At 43.0% G+C, this 21967-nt stretch overlaps 1 protein-coding gene across 10 annotated transcripts in view; it reads left to right on the plus strand.

Annotated features, from left to right (window-relative positions):
* The first annotated feature begins 1782 nt into the window (after window positions 1–1782).
* tmem161b (transmembrane protein 161B) overlaps window positions 1783–21967 on the plus strand; it is a 116226-nt gene continuing 96041 nt past the window's right edge. For 4 of the 10 annotated variants that reach the window (XM_041185896.1, XM_041185897.1, XM_041185900.1 and 1 more), the window contains exons 1-2: window positions 1783–1950; window positions 6612–6715. In XM_041185896.1, coding sequence (XP_041041830.1) covers window positions 1948–1950; window positions 6612–6715 — 107 coding nt within the window. In that variant the 5' untranslated portion in view covers window positions 1783–1947. Of the gene's footprint in view, window positions 1951–6611; window positions 6716–21967 lie in introns of those variants that run through there. The other 6 variants (XM_041185903.1, XM_041185901.1, XM_041185904.1 and 3 more) reach the window with 3 other exon arrangements.

Here is a 21967-nt window from a genome sequence, read left to right on the forward strand (position 1 = left end):
AGAACTAAAGAGAAGTAAAAATGTGATGAAATTTGGAGCAGGTGAAGCTGGATAGAAGGCCAGCAATAGGTGGGGGCAAAGGAGAGATCCACAGAGATGTCATGAACGAAAGGACAAAGGGGGTGTTAATGGTAGTGGTACAGGCTAAAGGAAGTGCTGATGGTAGCATTAAGGTAACAAATCAGAATGAGATAATAGCAAGGACAAGGGTAAGCACTCTGGAAAGAACAACATGAACGAGTGACAGAAGGCCCTTGTGGGGTTGGGATGGGGGAGGGCACAGTGGTAGTAAAAAAGATCGAAAATAGGACAAAAGGTAGGGATAAAACAATGAATAAAAATGAATAAAAATAAAAATTAAAAATTAGTGGATAAAAAATAAAAATGAATATTGGAAAAAGGGGTTAAAAAAAAGGGGTGAGGATGGAGGAGGGAGTTCACGGTCTGAAGTTGTTGAACACAAAGTTAAGTCCGGAAGGCTATAAAGTGCCTAATCAGAAGATGAGGTGCTCTTCCTCCAGTTTTCGCTAGAACATTGCAGCAGGCCAAGGGCAGACATGTGGGCATGAGAGCAGGATGGTTTGTTGAAATGGCAAGTGACAGGAAGGTCTGGGTCATGCTTGTGGACAGACCAAAGGTGTTCCAAATGGTCTCTCCAATGTAGAACAGGCTGCATTGGGAGCAGCAAGTGCAGTAGACGAAATTGAAGGAGATGCAAGTGAAGCACTGCTTCAACTGAAAGGAGTGTTTGGGCCCTAGGTGAGGAGGGAGGAGGTAAAGGGGCAGCTATTGCACCTTCTGCAATTGCACGGGAAGATCCTGTGGGAGGGGGATGAGGTTTTGGGGGTGATGGAGGAGTGGGCCAGTGTGTCCCGGAGGGAACGGTCCCTATGGAATATCACTAGGGTGGGGGGTGAAGGAAAGGTGTGTTTGGTGGTGTCATCATGTTGGAGTTGGTGGAAATGGTGGAGGATGATCCTTTGAATGGGGAGGCTGGTGGGGTGAAAAGTGAGGACAATGGGGACCCTAAGATGGTTCTGGGAGGAAGGTGTGAGGGCAGAGGTGCAGGAGATGGGGTGGACACGGTTGAGGCCCTGTCAATCACAGAAGGTGGGAAACCTCGGTTAAGGAAAAGCACAGCATCACGCTTTCGCACCTACATGTCATTCCTTGGCATGCTGCATTGTTCCAGTGAAGCCCAACACAAACAGGAGGAACAGCACCTCATCTTTCTGTTTTTGTTTCAGATTTCCAGCATCCGCAGTATTTTGCTTTTGGCCAATTTAGCGAACCTTGCAGTATGTTACTTTCGTCATTGTACTTTGGGGACCTTAAGTGTCACTTATTAAAGCCTACCTTTTTGAATAAGCTCTTGATTACTTATCCTAATGCCTCTTTTTGTATCACTACGTCAAATTTTGTCCGATAACACGCCTATGAAGCACCTTGAGCGTTTTTAGAAGGTTAAAAGTACCAGCGGTAGTTGAGGGTACAATCAGTACATGTCGTTCCTTCACCAAGATGGCGGCCGGCGCTCAGGGGCCTTTCTCACGCCTGGCGCACTTGGAAACGGCGGCCAATCATATCCCTGCAAAGCCACGTCGGCACTTTGTATTCATCAAGTAAAGTTCGCGGATCACAGCTCTTTTAGGCGCTAAGAGCGCTAAAGTTCGTGATACGGAACTTAAAAATATCATCCAGTCAGTGTGAGTAAATTAGCGGCTTTTGTTTCTCACGCAGTGAAATGGTTTTTGTGAGGCTGGAGCGGCGACAGCTGTAGCCTGGGTCCTTCATGACCTCTACTGAAAGTGGAGGTTGAGCCATGGCGGCTGTTGGCGACTTCAAACCGGTTTAGACTGTGGGACGCGGCTTATATATGAGCATAGCGTGGGGGAGGCGCGTCTTGACGGCCTGTTCATTGACCTTCCTGCAGCTGAGGTGTCCGACATGGTAAGTGCGATCGTGGCTGTGGTCAGTGAGGCTGTATCTCCTCACTCAGCCGGTCTGAGGGTCCAATAGCCGGAGCTGTTCATCAATTTCAGCCTGTTTCAGGCTGGGATACACCAGGGGGACTCATATTTAACCCCAGGATAGTGTGGGGCAGGCTCCTTTTACCTCATCCTCAGGGAATCCGTTATTCATTTCTGTAGAAATAATGCTCGATTTTTAAATGCATTTTCTCACTCCTATCACCCCACTTGTAAACCTGTTGACAAGCGAATCGACAATCTGTTTCTGGGCGATGTGGATGGCCATAGAGTAGGGTGAAATAGCAAAGATATAAAAAGGGACAAGCATTTTCAGTACTTCGCTTGGTTACTTTTGCGGATCAGTGCTTTATTGATGCAAAACTTTTCATCGGGAAATAAATAGGTGGGATAGAATCCATATTAAAGTTGATTGTTGATGTGGTGGCTTACCTTTCAGTCCACTGAGTGTCATTGGGGGTGCATTGATGCTGCTTCTGTATTGTTGTGTTGAATGATTTCACAGTGATGAAAAGCTCTAGTCTAAACTTAGAGCCTGGTTCCAATTTGAAATCGAGTGAAGCCTGATTTCCTGCACCTGCTTCCCATCTGAAAAATTGCTTCTTAAAAATAATTTCCATACATATGTAGTGCTTTTCATGGCCTCAGGATATCGCTAAATATTTTGCAGCCGATTAAGTACTTTTGAAGCAAAAACAGAAAATGGTGGAAATACTTAATATGGTGGCAAGGTCAATGACCTTTCATTTGGCCTGGAAATTGTTAAGAGCTTTAATAATTTTTAAGGAAATGCAATGGTTGGGGAAGGAGAGGAAAGAACAAAAATGAATGCCTGTGGAACACAGGAGTGATTAAATGGTAAAAGGGATGAGGGCGTGAGGCAAAAAGAGGTCGTCAAGAAACAAAAGATGGGCCTAGTTGTGAATGGCCACAGCAGAATCATATCCAACATGTTTTGAATAATTAAAAAGGGGGAGCAGTGCTGATGGTTTTAAATTGTTGAACCAAATATTGAGTCCGAGGGACTCTAAAGTGGCTAAATGAAAGATGATGCCCTGTTTCTTGAGATTCTGAGCTCTGTTGGATCAATGTAGAGGGCTGAGGTCAGAGTAGAACTGGGGAAAAAGATAAAATGGCAAGTGACTGGAAGCTCAGGGTCAGTCTTGTGGATTAAACTGAATTGTTCAAGCAAAGCAATCACCCAGTCTGCAGTTAGGCTTCCCAATGTGCATGTGACCATGTTGTGTACAGTAAATGCAGCGCACTAAATTAAAAGAAAAACAAGTAATATGCTGTTTCAACTGGAAGCAGTGTTTGGAGCCATGGATGGTAGGAAGGAAAGAGGTGAAACAGCAAGTGTTGCATCTCCTTTGCTTGTATGGGAAAATTATTTTGGAAAGGGAGTAGGTGTTTGTTTGGGGCGGAAGGGGGCAGGGGGGTGGTCCATATTCGAAGAGAAGACCAGAGGGACCAGCCCTTTCAAAATGCTAAAAGGAGAGGGAAAGATATTTGGCAGTGGGATCATGCTGGAAGTGACAGAAATGGTTGAAGATGATCTGTTAAATGTGGAGGCTGGTGGACTGGAAGTTGATAAAAAGGGGAATGCTATTGTAGGGGGGGAAGGGATGAGTAAAGAAGTGTGGGAAGTGGGGTGAACATGGTCAAGGGCCTCATTAACCTTGAGGAAAAAGGAAGACATTTTGGAATAAAAACAAAAGTTTTGGAAGCACTGGTATAGAAGGTGACATCAGAACAAATGCGGCAGGGGAAAGCTAGTTCCTGGGAGTGAGAAGAGAGGGCTATGGCTAAGATGAAAGTGTAGCTTCCAGCTAGTAGTGCTGAGAAAGCACGGACTTGGAACAGATTCACTTTACGATATTTTCAAGAGTATGGAGGAATTTGACCCTGATTCTGGAAGGAGAAGGAAAGTAAATGCATCTTAAAAGAACCATGTTGCCAGATGTATGGCTTGCAAGCCTGAAGTTCATCCTTCTGTCAACAAAACGTCAGTCATACAAGGTAACAATAAAATTGGATTTAACTACCATATCTGTCAGAAGGCTGAAACAGCTCCTCAGAAGCTGACGATTTGAGTGTGATCCTGATTACAAGTCTACAACATGTGAAAAGTTGTACATATATGCAATATTCTTTGAGTTGTATTTGAGGAAGAGAAAAAGGAGAGTTACAACATGAAAACAAGCCATCCAAACCAAGTTTGAGTCAGTATTTACTTCTCATATTAGCAAATGGTTCTAATCCTTTTTCCTTCATTCACCATCCAATCTAATCCTGAATGTTGATGTTGCTTCTACCTCAGCCACTAACCTTGGAAGTGAAAGCCAAAACCTCACAGCTGTGCGTAAAAAGAACTTTATCCTGCTTGAGATCTCGTACATTCGATCTTGTACCTATGAGCTCTCAACTATTGGAAACAGTCTGTTTGTATGCAACTTGACCCATCCTTTCGTAATTTTAAATACTTCTGTCAGATTACATAGTAATCTATGTCATTCTTATGAAGAATAATCCAATTTCTCAAATGTTTTAGTTTTTTTAGTTTACACATTCACAGGACATAGAGGATCAGCCATGATCATATTGAATGGTGGAGCAGGCTTGAAGTGCTAAATGGCCTACTCCTACTGCTAGTTGCGATGTGTTGTTGGATGGAAAATGCAAGACTGTCACACAAATTTAAGAATTATAATTAAGTGCTTGATCCAGAAACTGACATTCTTAACTGCAACACACATGGTTATTTGAAATAAAAATAGAAAATGCTAGAAATACTCAGCATGTCTGGCAGTGTCTGTGGAAGAGAAAGTTAATGTTTCAGGTCAGTAACCTTTTATCAGAATTGGGGAAAAAGTAGAATTGTAATAAGTTTTGAGCAAGTGAAAGGGCTGTGAGTGGTTGGGAAGAAGATATGATGGAGGGCAGGAGAGATTAAATGACAAAAGGTTTCATAGTGCAAGGCCAAAGGGCACGGTAATGAGACAAGTAAAGAAACAAAAAATGTGCAGTTCAGGATCTTGCCATCCACATCTCCTCTAGGCACATCTTTGTTTTCTTTACTTGTACAATTACCATGCCTCACACAATGAGAGATTAAATGACAGAAGGTTTCCTGACCTCCACTCTCTTTTTCTTTTGTTCATGGGATGTGGATATCACTGGCCAGCATTTATTGCTCATCCCTATTTGTTCTCGCTCAGAGGGCATTTTTAAGAGTAAATTACATTGCTGTGGGTCTAAAGTAACATGTAGTCCAGCCCAGTTAAGGACGGCAGATTTCCTTCCCTAAAGGACATTAGTGAACCAGATGGGCTTTTACAACAATCAGCAATGGTTTCATGGTCATCATCAGATTTTTAATTTCAGATTCTTATTGAAATCAAATTTCACCATCTGCCAGGATTCGAACCTTGAGTCCCCAGAGCATTTACCTGGGTCTCTGGAATGCTAGTCCAGTGATATTACCACTATACCACCACCACCTCCCCCTCTCGCTGACCTTCCCATTTCATCCGTCCCACCCTTTTCCCTTTCACTTGCTCAAAACCTATTACATTTTTTAACTGTTCCTGTTTTTGATGAAAGGTCACAGACCTGAAATGTTAGCACTGTTTCTCTCTCCACAGATGCTACCAGACTTGCTGATTATTTCTAATATTTTCTGATTTTGTTCCAGATTTACAGCAACCTCAGCATTTTGCTTTTCTTTTTCTATGTGGTTTTTTGACCCTGGGTGCACAATGCTGTGAAAATAAGTCAATTATTAGTTGTTAATTTGACTAATATGTTATTATAGTACAACGTTCATATCAACACATAATAACAGGACTACAACCTGATCCGATGAAAAAGAGAGAATTACATTCATTGAGCGTCTTTCAGGACATCTCAGTGCTTCACAGCAAATAAAGTACTTCTGAAGTGTAGTTATTGTTCCAATGTTGGAATATGTGGCAGTCTATTTGTTCACAGCAAGCTCCCGCAAACAGCAGTTTGATGATGGTTCGTTAATCTTTTTTTTGTGAGGATGGTTAAGGGATAAATATTGGCCAGGAACACCAGGTGTAACTGGAGAATCTTTGAAATAATGTCAAGGGATCTTTTATGTCCATTTGGGAGAGTAGATGGCGCGTTCGTTTGACATATCATCTGAAAGACAGCATCTCTCTCAATGCAGCATTGAAATGTCAGCCTAGATTATGTGCTCAGTCCTGGAATGGGATTTGAACCCACAACCTTCTGACTCAGGCAGGAGTGCTACCAACTGAGCCCCCACGACACCTAAGGCCGTTTTGTTCTTTATTGTTGCAAGCGGAACATTTTGCAATGGATTAGTGCTGTAATGTGTCCAGTCTTAATGCACTGAGCTTAGACATTGGACTAAAAGCTATTATGTCTTTAATGTACAATATCATTGTAATGATGCAGGAAATAAGTAAGCTATTTCATCTTAAGGTGATCAGCAGTTTAATATTGTGAGCTTACTTATTGCATGGATACTTCAGAAATCCTTTGGTTGCTGAAATACAATTAATTTAAGAATAAGTATTATCTGAACAATGTAAACTTTGACATAAGGTTCACCCTGACTTCTTTCCCTTCCAGGGTGTTATAGGCGTGCAGTTAGTGGTTACAATGGTAATGGCCAGCATCATACAGAAGATCACACCTCACTATTCATTTGCTCGCTGGTTACTTTGTAATGGAAGGTATGGTGTTTATTTTCTACTGGGCTATGATGGGACTACTGTTTTGGTGATTACAGCTCAAGTTTGTGTGTCTGGTTTTAAGACGATGAGCTCTTTGTCAGACTAATGTACTTCACATAAGAGGAAATTTGCTTGTGTTATTGAGTGAGTGTTTTTCTCTTCTTCCCAATTAGATTACTGCACACCATTTCTTAAATGGGAAAGAATGCTGTACTTTTTTTTTTGAAGGTTGCTTTCAGATTGACCTGGATGGAGATCTTGAGAACAAAAAGCAAAATATTACAGTTGTCTGAAATCTAAAACAGCTTTCAAAGCACTCAGCAGGTTAGGAAACAGCTGCCAAGACCACAAATCCACACTTTGTGTATTGAACATAATACAGATAAAACAAGAACAATTGAAAGGGAAAAAGGAGAAAGTAGTGGGGAAATGCATATGACTGTAAAAGGTGAAATAAATAGTTGCTTAAAATGCTTTGGTGAAGAATGGGAGATTAACAATGTTGATGGGGTGGTCTGTTGCCTTGGTGTCTGTTTGGTCCTGGATCCAGCTCTTCTTTGATATATTTTTTTCCATACTTACCATTATGCCTACCTATCCCGTTTAGCTATTCTCACACTCTCTATATCTTGTGCATATCTATTGTATGCTTTTGCACATTCTCTGTGTAAGCACTTTACAAATCATTCTATTTCTTTTTTTGCGTTCATGGTCCTTATGTTCATTATCACTTGCCCACTTGCTCCACCACCCTTTCCACTTTATCATGTTCTGTTCTTTTTTAAATCCTGTCCGCCTTTAATTTTTAACGGATTTTGCTTGACCTGAATGTTTCCAGTGTTTGTTTGAGGTTTTTGTGAGTTTGTTGCTGCCAGCCTTCTTGCTTCAGTTAACTGCTGGAGATAAAAATATTAAGGGTTTATTGGCAGAAAATCTCTCAATGTATTCCACTCTTATTTATATTCACTTTGCTTGTAGCGAATTTAATTTTCCTGTTCAGTTGTCATGATCTCATTCAGGGACAATTGATTCTCTTGATCTTCACTTTGTGAGAGAGGAGTCTAGATTTAATATTTCCTTTTCCTCCCTCCCCAAAGACAGATGCCTTTTCATGTGAGACATGTCAAGTCAAACTGTAGAAGCATTGGCTTTTGTAACTCCACATGAGTAGCAATCATATATACATGTGTCTGACTTGGTAAGCAGATCAGGATGCTTGTCTATTTTCTTTAATTTTGGTTGCTCTATTCAGTATCTTGGACTATGTCTTAACCACAGTGATCATCAGCCCTAAAAAATAAAGTTTCTGGATTTTGTTCTTTGCTGATCTTGGTCAGGATGGTAGTGGTGATGTTGCAGTTGTCCTTTGCTTATCCAGGCTAAGAATGAGAGAAGCAATTGCACAGAATTTGGTTTTCCTGATCATTAGTCAGCCATCTTGATATCGCACTTGTGTGGACTGCATGTCTACCTGGCAGGGCAATAAAAGGCTTCATAGTGAATAGCCTGCTATTAGTCACTGTCCTGATTCAAGCAGAATGAATGAACGAACAGGTCAGTTCTGTTGAAGGGTCATGAGGACTCGAAACGTCAACTCTTTTCTTCTCTGCCGATGCTGCCAGACCTGAGTTTTTCCAGGTAATAGTGTTTTTGGTTTGAACAGGTTACTTGAGGATTTGTTTTCATGGAATTGAGTTATTGTCAAGGCAGGAGAATCAAGAGAATAAAATTGAGAGAGGGGAAGACCAAAATAAATCTTTTGGGTGTAGCAAATGACTGTCTGGGAGGCGATGGTGTAGTCATTTTGTCACTGGACTAGTAACCCAGAGACCCAGAGTAATACTCTGCGTTCCTGGGTTTGAATCCCACCACTGCAGGTGGTGAAATTTCAATTCAATAAAAATCTGGAAGTAAAATTCTAATGATGACCATGAAATCATTATTGATTGTTGTAAAAACCTATCTAGTTCACTAATGTCCTTTCGGGAAGGAAATTGGCCATCCTTAACTGGACTCAAGATCCACAACCCTCTGAAATGACCTAGCAAGCCACTCGGATGTATCAATCTACTAAAAAGTCTTAAAGGAATGGAACCAGATGTATCACCCAGCATCCACCTAGGCACAGGAAATGACAATGACAAACTCAGCCCTGTCAACCCTGCAAAGTCCTCCTTACTAACATCTGGGGGCTTGTGCCAAAATTGGGAGAGCTGTCTCACAGACCAGTCAAGCAACAGCTCGACATAGACATGCTCACGGAAACATACCTGACAAATGGCCCAGACACCACCTTCACCAGCCCTGGGTATGTTCTGTCCCACTGGCTGGACAGACCCGGCAGAGGTGGCCGCACATTGGTATATAGTCAGCAGGGTGTTGCCCTGGGACTCCTCGACATTGACTCCAGACCCCAAGAAGTCTCATGGCATCAGGTTAAACATGGGCAAGGATACCTCCTTCTGATGACCATTTATCCACCCCCAAGCTCATGAATCAGTGCTCCTCCATGTTGAACACCACTTGGAGGAAGCACTGAGAGTGGCAAGGGTGCAGAATGTACTCTGGGTGGGAGATTTCAATATCCATTAGCAAGAGTGGCTTGGTAGCACCACCACTGACTGGGCAAGCTGGCTGAGTCCTAAAGGATATAGCTGCTTGACTGAGTCTACAGCAGGTGGTGAGGGAACCAGCAAGAGGGAAAAACATACTGGACCTCATCCTCACCAACCTGCCTGCCACAGATGCATCTGTCCATGACAGTATCGATAGGAGTGACCACTGCACAGCCTTGTGGAGATGAAGTCCCATCTTCACAGTGAGGAATACCCCCCATCATGTTTTGTGGCAGTACCAATGTGCTAAATGGGATAGATTTTGAACTGATCTAGCAACTCGAGATTGGGCTTCCATGAGGCGCTGTGGGCCATCAGCAACAGCAGAGTTGTACTCAGTCATAATCTGTAACCTCATGACCCAACAAATCCCCCACTCTACCATTACCACCAAGCCAGGGGATCAAACTGGTTCAATGAAGAGTGCAGGAAGGCATGCCAGGAGCAGCACCAAGCATTCCTAAAAATGAGATGTCAACCTGGTAAAGTTACAACACAGGATTATTGCATGCCAAGCAGCAAGTGATAGACAGAGCTAAGCGATTCTATAACTAATGGGTCAGATCTAAACTCTGCAGTCCTACCACAACCAGCCGTGAATGGTGCTGGATAATTTAAACCACACTGGAGGAGGAGGCTCCACAAATATCCCCATCCTCAATGATGGGGGAGGCCAGCATATCAGTGCAAAAGATAAGGCTGAAGCATTGCAACAGCCTTCAGCCAGAGGTGCTGAGTGGATGGTCTATCTCGGCCTCTTCTGGAGGTCCCCAGTGTCAATTCAATTCACTCCATGTGATATCAGGAAATGGCTGAAGGTATTGGATACTGCAAAGGCTATAGACCTTGACAATATTCTGGCAATAGCACTGAAGACTTGTGTTCCAGAACTTAGCGTGTCCCTAGCCAAGCTGTTCCAGTACAGCTACAACACTGGCATCTACTCAGCAATGTGGAAAATATCCCAGGTATGTCCTGTCCACAAAAAGCAGAACAAACCCAACCTGGCCAATTACTGCCTGATCAGTCTACCCTTGATCATCAATAAAGTGATGGAAGGGGTCATCAACAATGCCATTAAGCGGCACTTGCTCACACACCCAGTTTGTATTCTGCCAGGGTAACTCAGCTTCTGAGCTCATTACAGCCCTGGTTCAAACATGGACAAAAGATTTGAACACCAGAGGTGAAGTGAGGGTGACTACCGTTGACATCAAGGCAGCATTTGACTGACTGTGGCATCAAGAGGCCCTAGCGAAACTGGAGTCAATGGGAATCGGGGGAAAACTCTCCACTGTTGGAGTCATACCTGCACAAAGGAAGATGGTTGTGGTTGTTGGAGGTCAATCATCTCCATTCCAGGACATCACTGCAGGAGTTCCACAGGATAGTGGCCTCGGCCCAACCAACTTCAACTGCTTCATCAATAACCTTCCTTGCATCATAAGGTCAGAAGTGTGGATGTGTAATTATCAACGATAAATTATCAACGATAAATATTGAGCACCATTCACGACTCAGATACTGAAGCTGTCCATGTCCAAATGCAGCAAGACCTGGACAATATCCAGGCTTGGGCTGACAAGTGGCAAGTAACAACACAACACAAGTGCCAGGCAATGACCATCTCCAACAAGAGAGAATCTAACCGTCACCCCTTGACATTCGATGACATTACCATTGCTGAACCTCCCCCACTATCAACATCCTGGGCGTTACCATTGACCAGAAACTGAACTGGACTAGCCACATAAGCATTGTGACTACAAGAGCAGGTCAGAGGCTAGGAATCCTGTGGCAAATAACTCACCTCCTGACTCTCCAAAGCCTCCAACAAAACACAAGAAGCTTGACACCATCCAGGAGAAAGCAGCCTGCTTGATTGGCACCCTATCCACAAACATTTACACCTCCATCACCGATTCACAGTAGGAGCAGTGTGTACCATCTACAAGATGCACTGAAGAAACTCACCAAGACTCCTTAGACACTGCCTTCCAAACCCACTGCTATCTAGAAGGACAAAGACCACCATCTTGGAGTTCCCCTCTAAGCCTCTCAACATCCTGATTTGGAAATATATTGCCCTTCCTTTGCTGATGCTGGGTCAAAAACCTTGGAACTCCTCTCCTAACAGCATTGTGGGTGTACCTGCACCACAGGAACTGCAGCGGTTCAAGAAGACAGCTCAGCACCACCTTCTCAAGGGCAATTAAGGATGGACAATAAATCCTGGCTTAGCCAGCGACACACCCATCCCATGAATGAATATATAAATGAATGATGGTCTGTCTCTCACTCACTAAGGGAAGGTACACTTCAGGTGAAAAACAGAGGGTGATCTATGTCAAGGCAAGAAAAATGATTTTGAGCTTCTTGGGTTGAGTATTATGCATTCAAATCTGCTTTTCTATTTTAATCCTATGTTAAATTTTCCCTGGCACAGTTTAACATATACTGTTGGACACCTTCCTTGACTTGGTTTCAAAATTCAACCCTTACTTAGCATTCCTGAGCACTTTGATATTGATCTGACAACTTTTGACTTCTGGTTCTATTGTAACTCTTTCGAGTACAAACCCATTTCCATCTGTTTCAGATGAAGTTACATTGTTTCATAGTTTGCCATTGTGAGATTTGAACTCTTGATACTCTTTCGAGTACAAACCTGTTTCCATCTGTTTCAGATGAAGTCACATTGTTTCATAGTTTGCCATTGTGAGATTTGAACTCTTGATCTTGGGGTTACAAACCCAGTGCCATAACCACTTAGCTATTTAGGCCAAGCTCTGCAGTAACTCTTTTGAGTACAAACCCATTTCCATCTGTTTCAGATGAAGTTACATTGTTTCATAGTTTACCATTGTGAGATTTGAACTCTTGATCTTAGGGTTACAAACCCAGTACCATAACCACTTGGCTATTTAGGCCAAGCCTGGTTCTATTGTATATGCATTGTATGAAGTTGAGTAATGAGTTATCTTGTTCTCTTGGGAATTATAACCAAATCAAGTGTTCTGTTGTACAGGATCTTTTTTGAACTAATGTTAGTGGTTGTTGCCTTGCTTGCCCTTGGGGGACTGTGTGTTACAAATTTGGATTAGTTAATGTTTGTCACCTGATTGCTTATCACTGTTTTTCAAGAGATAAATTGAACACAAACTATTAGCTAGCCAAACATATAACACTTCTTAAGGATAACAAGGTGATAATCATTACCATTAGTTTGAAAACTTCTATTGATGCCAAGATAAAGAAAGAAACCTAACAGGGAACAATCAATATCCAATTCAGACAATTATTTTATTGCTTGAGGCAAATGTTTGATTTGCAGTATATCCTGCATGTTGAAGGTCAATGAGGTTACATTTCTATTTAAAAAGTGCTTTAAGTGTGGTTGATTTGCATTCTTGATTACAACTGTTTGCAAGTAGTTTGTCCAAATCCTGGTCATTGTGATCCTATCCTACTGCCTACTCCTGATGTTTAAGAATCCATATCCTTGTTTTCCTGTTCCTGAATTGGGTAGTGGTACACATCTGTTAAGCTTGGCCTAAATAGCCAAGTGGTTATGGTACTGGGTTTGTAACCCCAAAATCAAGAGTTCAAATCTCACAATGGCAAACTATGTAACTTCATCTGAAACAGATGGAAACGGGTTTGTACTCGAAAGAGTTACCCCTTCTTGCAGGGGTGACCAGGATCGGGGACGTGCTGGGTGGCGGAGGACTGAGCTGGATGCTCCCGCAGGAGTTGGCGCGACGTGCATCTGTGAGTGTCCAGGTCGCAGCCGATGCCATCCAAGACCTGAGAACGGTCGTGCTCGGACCCGATGTTATTTTGGGTCTTGAGGTGGCCCAGGTGCGCGGTGGTCTTCCGTCTGAGCGTTCCCCTGTTCGGACAGAATTCCACATTGGCCCCAAGCCCCGAACCCTCCCTCGGGTGCTGGTGCCCCGCAATATGAGCCGCCTCGGAGACATGCCCTCTGTGCCTTTTGGCACGGCAAAGAGGGGCTTTTTGTACGGACTGCTGCTGCACACCTTCCATTTTCTCGCCCTTGTCCGTCGACCGGACACGCCCTGGCGTGCCTTGTTGCCGTCCGGCGGCGGAGGCCCCCGATGGGAGGCCCTCTACGGAGGTGTCCTCCCCCTTTCTATCGGGGACATGGGTTGGAGGGTGTTGCATGCAGCAGTCCCTTATAATAAGAGGATGCATAGGTTCACGGACTCTCAGGACACGTGCCCTTTTTGCGGTCTTGTGGAGTCCGTGGACCATGTATACATAGGGTGTTGTAGACTGCACTCCCTTTTTAGTTATTTGTAAAACCTTTTATTGATGTTTTGTTTGCACTTCAGCCCCACGCTCCTGATCTATGGGCACCCAGTGCGGAAGGGGGTCGGGAAGGAGGAGGACCTCCTCGTGAACCTGCTCCTGGGCCTGGCCAAGTTGGCTATTAACAGGTCCAGGCAGCGGGCGATCGACGGGGGAGTCCCGCCCGATTGTTTGTCCCTCTTCCGTGGCTACGTTCGCTGCCGGATGTCCCTGGAGAAGGAGCACGCGGTGTCTGCTGGCACTCTCGAGGCCTTCCGTGCTCGGTGGGCACCGCGGGGACTGGGGTGTTTTGTTGACCCCTTTAATCACATTTTGATTTAAAGTTTGTAAGTTTTCTTTAAACTTTGTTCTTGGTTTTACAGCTGACCTGAATTAGGGGCTCTGCCTGATTTATCCCAATTTTGTTGATTTGGTTTTCATTTAAAAGATTATCAAGAGTTCAAATCTCACAATGGCAAACTATGAAACAATGTAACTTCATCTGAAACAGATGGAAACAGGTTTGTACTCGAAAGAGTTACATTAGTGTTACATGATGAATTTATGCTTGGCCTAAATAGCCAAGTGGTTATGGTACTGGGTTTGTAACCCCAAGATCAAGAGTTCAAATCTCACAATGGCAAACTATGGAACAATGTGACTTCATCTGAAACAGATGGAAACAGGTTTGTACTCGAAAGAGTATCAAGAGTTCAAATCTCACACTGGTAAACTATGAAACAATGTAACTTCATCTGAAACAGATGGAAACGGGTTTGTACTCAAAAGAGTTACACATCTGTTAAGCTTGGCCTAAATAGCCAAGTGGTTATGGTAGAGTTACACATCTGTTAAAGAACATTTTCTTAGCTAATATCACCACTGTCAACACCTCTTTGTCCTTTTGTCTATGACATATTTTGGCAATCTCCACCTATCACTGGCCCTTGGCAATCTCCACCTATCACTGGCCCTCTATCCAGCTCTACCTGTCCCCCCACCACCCCCCTACCCCTTAAACCAGCTTTTATTTCACCTCTTTTCTATTTTTCCTTAGTTCTGTTGAAGAGTCATGAGGACTCGAAACGTTAACTGTATTCCTCTCCGCAGATGCTGTCAGACCTGCTGAGTTTTTCCAGGCATTTTTGTTTCTGTCAGAGAACTGCTTCATTCTGTCATTGATTGTAAGTTTAGTGGTAATGTGAAGGTCTGACTTTACATGCCATTTGGTGCAACAAATAAAGTTGTTGGGACCAAGAGCTTGTTGATAAAATCCAGAGTTCTTGAAGATGTGATTGGCCCTTGTAGTCCTGTACAGTAGAGGATGCAAGCACGGTCCAGGTAACTTGTTGGCCATATATCAAGCTGCCATCTCTGAAAGGGCTGGCCATTGTGGGGTCATGGCAGTTTCAGATGTCTTCAGTTTTGCTTTTGGCTACTTCTGTCAATCCAAACATCTAAGATAATTTGAAAGGGAACTTTAGTTATCATTGCAGATGCTACTGCAAGTAGACCGTAGGCAGGCAACAGTTTGTCCAGCAATGTTTAGATTTTGTCTTCTTTGAAAATCTACAAACAGCCATGAGTAGGATTTCTCTACACTGATAAGTGTGAGTTGTGTAAATAATCTATATTCTCTGGAGTAGCATACTGATTGAACACAAACTATTAGCTAGCCAAACATATAACATTTCTTAAGGATAACAAGGTGATAATCATTACCATTAGTTTGAAAATTTCTATTGATGCCAAGATAAAGAAAGAAACCTAACAGGGAACAATCAATATCCAATTCAGACAATTATTTTGTTGCTTGAGGCAAATGTTTGATTTGCAGTGTATCCTGCATGTTGAAGGTCAATGAGGTTACATCCCTGTTTAAAAAGTGCTTTAAGTGTGGTTGATTTGCATTCTTGATTACAACTGTTTGTAAGTAGTTTGTCCAAATCCTTGTCATTGTGATCCTATCTTACTGCCTACTCCTGATGTTTAAGAATCCATATCCCTGTTTTCCTGTTCCTGAATTGGGTAGTGGTACACATCTGTTAGACAACATTTCTTAGCTAATATCACCACTGTCAACACCTCTTTGTCCTTTTGTCTATGACATCTTTTGGCAATCTTCACCTATCACTGCCCCTCGATCCAGCTCTACCTGTGTCCCCCCCCCCCGCCCCCCTGCTTAAACCAGCTTATATTTCACCTCTTTTCTATTTTTCCTTAGTTCTGTTGAAAAGTTATACGGACTCAACGTTAACTGTATTCCTCTCCGCAGATGCTGTCAGACCTGCTGAGTTTTTCCAGGTATTTTCGTTTCTGTCAGAGAACTGCTTCATTCTGTCATTGATTGTAAGTTTAGTGGTATTGTGAAGGTCTGACTTTACATTCCATTTGGTGCAACAAATAAAGTTGTTGGGGCCAAGAGCTTGTTGATAAACTCCAGAGTTCTTGAAGATGTGATTGGCCCTTGTAGTCCTGTACAGTAGAGGATGCAAGCATGGTCCAGGTAACTTATTGGCCATATATCAAGCTGCCATCTCTGAAATGGCTGATCATTGTGGGGTCATGACAGTTTCAGATGTCTTCAGTTTTGCTTTTGGCTACTTTTGTCAATCCAAACATCTAAAATCATTTGAAAGGGAACCTTAGTTACCATTGCAGATGCTACTGCAAGTAGACCACAGGCAGGCAACAGTTTGTCCAGCAATATCTAGATTTTGGCTTCTTTGAAAATCTACAAACAGCCATGAGTAGGATTTCTCTACACTGATAAGTGGAGTTGTGTAAATAATCTGTATTCTCTGGAGTAGCATACTGATTAATTTTTGCATGAAACCAATTATAACTGCAGTAAATTTTGTGAATGCTTTTGATTTTAGTGCCAGTCAAAACTTAGAAATAGAAGTACTTTTTGTTACTGGTAATGGGTGTACTCTTGAGCTGGCCACTTAGTTGGTATGCTGTGTGGTGTGGGCTGGGCAATCATCTTGAACATGAGGCCCAAGCCACAGTGGAAGCTTCTGGCCATTTGGCCTCCTTAATTTTTTTTTGATGGTTACTAAAAAACATACATTTTTAATAGCTAGTGAAGTTAGTCCAGAGTTGGCGAAATGAAGAGGTCTTGGAGGATTGTGGGACTACAGGAGATTAGAGAAAAGGAGTCATAAGGCAAAGTAAGCAATGTTCCTGCTAAGCTGCTGGGGTTTGTGGTCATGCCACAGCCTGAAAGGTACCATGCAGGCCTTGTGTTTTGAGAAATGACACATGCATGGCCATGCAAAAATATTTAAAAGGGCCATGTACTGTAGAAAAAAAAACAAGCCACCCAGAGCAGCTAAATTTTAAATGGAACATTGCATTTGGGGATTTGAATACAAGGATGAGAATTCTGAGAATGAAGTATTGTTGGACTAGGAGCCACTGGAGGTCAGCAAGCATAGGGTTTGCAGGCAGTTTAGATACTGGAAGCAGAGTTTTGGATGAATTACTTTAGAGCGGATGGAAGATGGGGAAACTGGCCAGAAAGGCATCAGAATTGTCAAATCTGGAGGGCCTGGTAGAACGTTTTGTTTTCTCATCTGTGTCCTCAAAGTTCAGAAATCAAACTCGAAGCTCCTCTTCTGAACCCTCTTCTAGATGCAGCCCAATGTTACCCAAGGCCACATGCAATGTTTAGACAAATAAGTCACCCCTTTAGCTAAATATCCCAACATTTTATTTGCTTTCTTTATCCTTTAACTGATATCTTTCAAATTCCCCAAGTTTCTTTGCAGGATTGTTACATTTTAAAAGAGTAGTTTTCTTAGTGTAATCCATATCTTTGCATCTTCCACCTAACCTCATGATGTCAGTGTTAAGCTCCAGGTGTTTCATTGCTGTCAAGGGCCTAACCTGTCCAGATATCTTTGGATTGTGACATATTAATTAGTGTCATTGGCTATTGCAGCCTATTTCATATCTATTGCCAATTTAGGCACCTTTAGAGTCTGATTTTATGAAAACTATAAACAACAATGGCTGCAATATTGACCCCTATTGAACTCCTCTGACACCTGATTGCTATCTCCCCACACATTGCCTCACTTGGCTGTCACGTATCAGATTAGGTAATACTTTGACTCACTGGGTTAGATGGAAATTTATGCAGAGCAGTGTCAAATGCCTTCCTGAAATTCACTGGTTTACTTTTTTCCAGGTGGATCTGTAACCTCCAAAGAACCCTAATAGATTGGTCAAACTGGCCCTTCTGAATGTGTGCTCTCTTCAATCAGACCCAAACATTATGCCTCCTCAGAGTCTCGCATAATATCCCCACAATTCAGATAACGTTCTCTGCTCTGTAATTTGAAGGTTCACCTTTGCCACGTTTTTAAAGATGGGGCTCTTATTTGCTACTTCTAATCAATTAACTGATGCTCATGAGCTTTCCTGTTCTTGTAGTCTTCTAATACGTGGAAAAACTCAGAATTTTGACAGCATCTGTGGAGAGGAATACGGTTAACGTTTCATGTCCATATGACCCTTCATCAGAACTAAGAAAAAGAAAATGGGCAGTTGGCATGAGTCATAGCAAGCCTCAGGGAAAACAGTACCGGAGACAAGCAGGTATAGAAGTCTCAAAGTTTCTAGCTTATTTCTGTTTTTATTTAGTCCAATAAAACGAAGTAAAGCGGGCATCTCAGTCCTGTGGAGTGCTCACCCTGGACCATGTGGGAACTCCATGATGTTTCTTGTATTCTGGGCAACTGTGTGTGTAGGAAGTGTGGTCAGCTGGAGCTCCAGGTTTTGGAGCTTGCACAGTAACTGACATCAATACAGTGCATTTGTGAGACTGAGAGCTGGTTAGATACCATGTTTCTGGATGTGATCACCCCACAGCTTAAGGGCGTGCGAGAGAGAATGGGTGATTGCCAGGCAGTTAGTGCAGGAGTCTCCTGAATGCACTCTCCAACCTATACTGAGTTCTGAATCTGAGGAGAGCAGCCACAGCTAAATGCATAGCACCATGAGTAGCTAAACTCTGCAAGGGGGAAGGAGGAAAATTGGGAAAGCAATGGTGATGGGGGATTCTATAGTTAAGGAAACAGCCTGGCATTTTTGCAGCCACAGATGTGAATCCAGGATGGTATGTTGCCTCCCTGTTGACAGAGGCAAAGATGTCACTAAGTTGCTGCAGTGCCCTCTGAGGAGGGGATGGTGAACAGCCAGAGGTCATGGTCCATATCGATATCAACAATATAGGTAGAGAGAGGGATGAGGTCCTGTAAGTAGCTTTTATGGAGCTAGGAAAAAGTCTAGCATGTAGGATCTCAAAGGTAATGATTTCCAGATTACTTCCGGTGACATGCGCCAGCAAGTATAGAAAAACAAGGAAAGAATTGATGAATGTGTAGTTGGAAACATGGTGCTGTAGGGAGAGCTTTAGATCCCTGGGATATTCGGAGTGGTTCTGGTGGAGATGGGGACTTTAGTGGCCTGAAAGATTGAGCTGGCTGTGCTTGGGTGCGATGTCCTCGTAGGGCGGTTTGCTAGTGATATTGGGGAGGGTTTAAAATAATAACAACAGAAAATGCTGGAAAAATTCAGCAGGCCTTGCAGCATCTGTGGAGAGAGACAGAGTTAACATTTTGAGCCTGTATGACTTCTTCAGAGCTAAAGAGAAGTTGAAATGTGATGGATTTTATACTGTTTGAGGAGGAGTGGACACTCCCTTTGTCTTATATCCATGACATCTTTGTCAGTCTCACCTAAGCTGTCACCTATCCCTCACCTTCCATCTCGTTCTACCCACTCCACCCCCTCTTAAACAATATGAACTCCATCACATTTCTACTTCTCTTTAGCTCTGAAGAAGTCATACAGACTCGAAATGTTAACTCTGTTTCTCTCTCCACAGGTGCTGCCAGACCTGCTCAGTTTTTCCAGCATTTTCTGTTTTTATTTCAGGCTTCCAGTATTTTGGTTTTATCATAGAATTTAAAGTAACCTTAGAGTGAGATGGGAAATAGAATGTAGCATTAGGAAGAATGAACAAGTTGCACAAAGGATTGGGAGAAGCAGATAGCACAAGAGTAAGAAATAGTATGGTATTAAGTTGGGTAAGAGGTAATGCAGTTATGTCTAATTTAGGTTTACAGTTCACATATGTAAATTCGGAAAGTGTGGTAAATAACATTGAGCTGCAGGCACAAATACCCCATCTAAGAATATGATGATGGAGTGATAATGTAGACCTGGCTTAAAAAAGGGCAGGACTGGGTATAAAATATTCCTGGATACAAGAGAAGGCAAGAAAGGAGGAAGGGTGATGGTAATGATTAAGTGCTGGAGAGAGAGATTGTCCTAGAGTGGCCAAGGACAGAATTTATTTGGTTAATGTTAAGAAACAATAGAGGTGCCATTACACTGGTGGGTGCATTCTATATGCTACCAACTGGGAGACAGTCACTGACAACTGTGATCTCTTGAGGCTGACTGTTGGAAGGAATTAGAAGAAGCGAGCAGAACAAAAAGCTCAACTGGCTGAGAGGAGGGCCCGGAGAAAACAGGCCAGCGAATTATGCACCTTCTCAGCCCACTGTCTTCCTTTGCAGCAAATGCGACAGAGACTTCCATGCGGAGTGGGGCTTCTAAGTCACACCAGGCGATGCTTAATACAGTTTGCGCTGTGCTGGTCAACCCTATTATCTTATGAAACAGAAGGCTGCCACTGTGCGCATTGCGCTGTGCAGCGGGAGACAGCTAATGTTGAGGAGGGACCATGAATATCCGACTAACTGTTTTGAATGGTTATGTTCAGTGGTAAAGTTGATACAGAACCAAATGGAGCAGATAAACGTCCAATCCAAATCTATGATGAAATGGCAAAAAAAAATGAAGCCTAACCTTAGCAAAAGGTCCAATTATTTCCTGTTGTTGCAGATCTACAAGTATGTACTTTGCTCCAACCTTTATAGGGCCTCCTACCAATCAAAGAACACATTCAAATTCCAATTGTAGCGAGGATGTGCCTCCAATATCCTCAAATGAATGTACCAATAAGAGGTTCAGCACACAGTAGCTAGGTATCTTTTCCTGCCACTATTTACCACTGAGAAACTATAATTTAGTGCAAAACATGTACAAAAACAAAGAATTTAATCCACCCCCTGGAATTCTGACACACAGGAGTTTTATTTCATGGGGTTAGAATTTCCTTTTGTGGGCAAGAAATGAATGTTTCCAGGTCCTGCACCTGCCCTGGAGTTGGGGGGGGAAACGGTCACTAGGCTGTTTTTCACAAGGGTGCCTTCTTAATAGGTTTGAAAACAGGCCAATTAGTGGTGTGGAGGAGGGGGTGTTGGGAATAAGTTGAGACTATTGAAGTACGAACCTGATTTAAACAGAACATGTCAGCCATTACTGTGGCTGTTGTTTCACTGCTTTACCTTCAGTATGAAAGGTGCCTCAGGAGAGGCAGAGGCCTGGAACCAGAGATGAGACACACCCTCGATTCACTAGGTCCCTGACCTGGATATCCTTCTTGACCTTAAGGGAGATTGTCTTCCTGGAGATTTGGTGAGTGGCATCCGCCAACCAGCCTAGCTAAGTCTGGATGGCGACAATCAGCTGGAGTGTGGGGCACAGAATCTGGGTTCAGTGAAGGGAGAGGTTCCATAACATGATTTGCCCTGTTGAATGCAATGCCAAACCCTCAAGGCAAGCCTCTGGGTAATCACATGGCAGCAGACACACAGCTGAGGAGCCTGAAGACAGGTGCAGTCCCTGAACATGGGAGAAATGTATGCTCAGCACACTTGCTGATCCCTTAGAATGGCTCAAACATAGTGCTGCTCAGCTGCTGCCAGGTGAGAAACATGCAGCTTCAAATGTAAGTTCAGGAGCAGAGGGATGTGAGAGGACATATGTACAAATCATTGAAGGTGGCAGGGCAGGTTGAGAAAGCAGTTAATGAGGCATGAGATCCTGGGTTTTATATGTAGGGGTTTAGGGTATACAGACAAGGAAGTTATAATAAACCTGTATAAAATATTGGTTTGGCTGCAACTGGAGTATTGTGTTAGTTGGGGACATCACACTTTACAAAGGATGTGAAGGGATTAGAAAGATTGCAGAAAAGATTCATGAGCATGGTTCCAGGAATGAGGAACTTTTATGTGGATAGGCTGGAGAGGATGGGGCTATATTCACCTTAGAGAAGATTAAGAGGAGATTTGATAGAAGTGTTCAAAATTTGAGGGGCCTGGACAGAGTATATAGAGAGAAGCCATTTGGAGGAAGGCCCTAGAACCAAAGGACACCAATTTAAGGTGATGGGCTAAAGAAG

Source organism: Carcharodon carcharias, chromosome 4 (genome assembly GCF_017639515.1).
Source record: "Carcharodon carcharias isolate sCarCar2 chromosome 4, sCarCar2.pri, whole genome shotgun sequence".
Classification (NCBI taxonomy): domain Eukaryota; kingdom Metazoa; phylum Chordata; class Chondrichthyes; order Lamniformes; family Lamnidae; genus Carcharodon; species Carcharodon carcharias.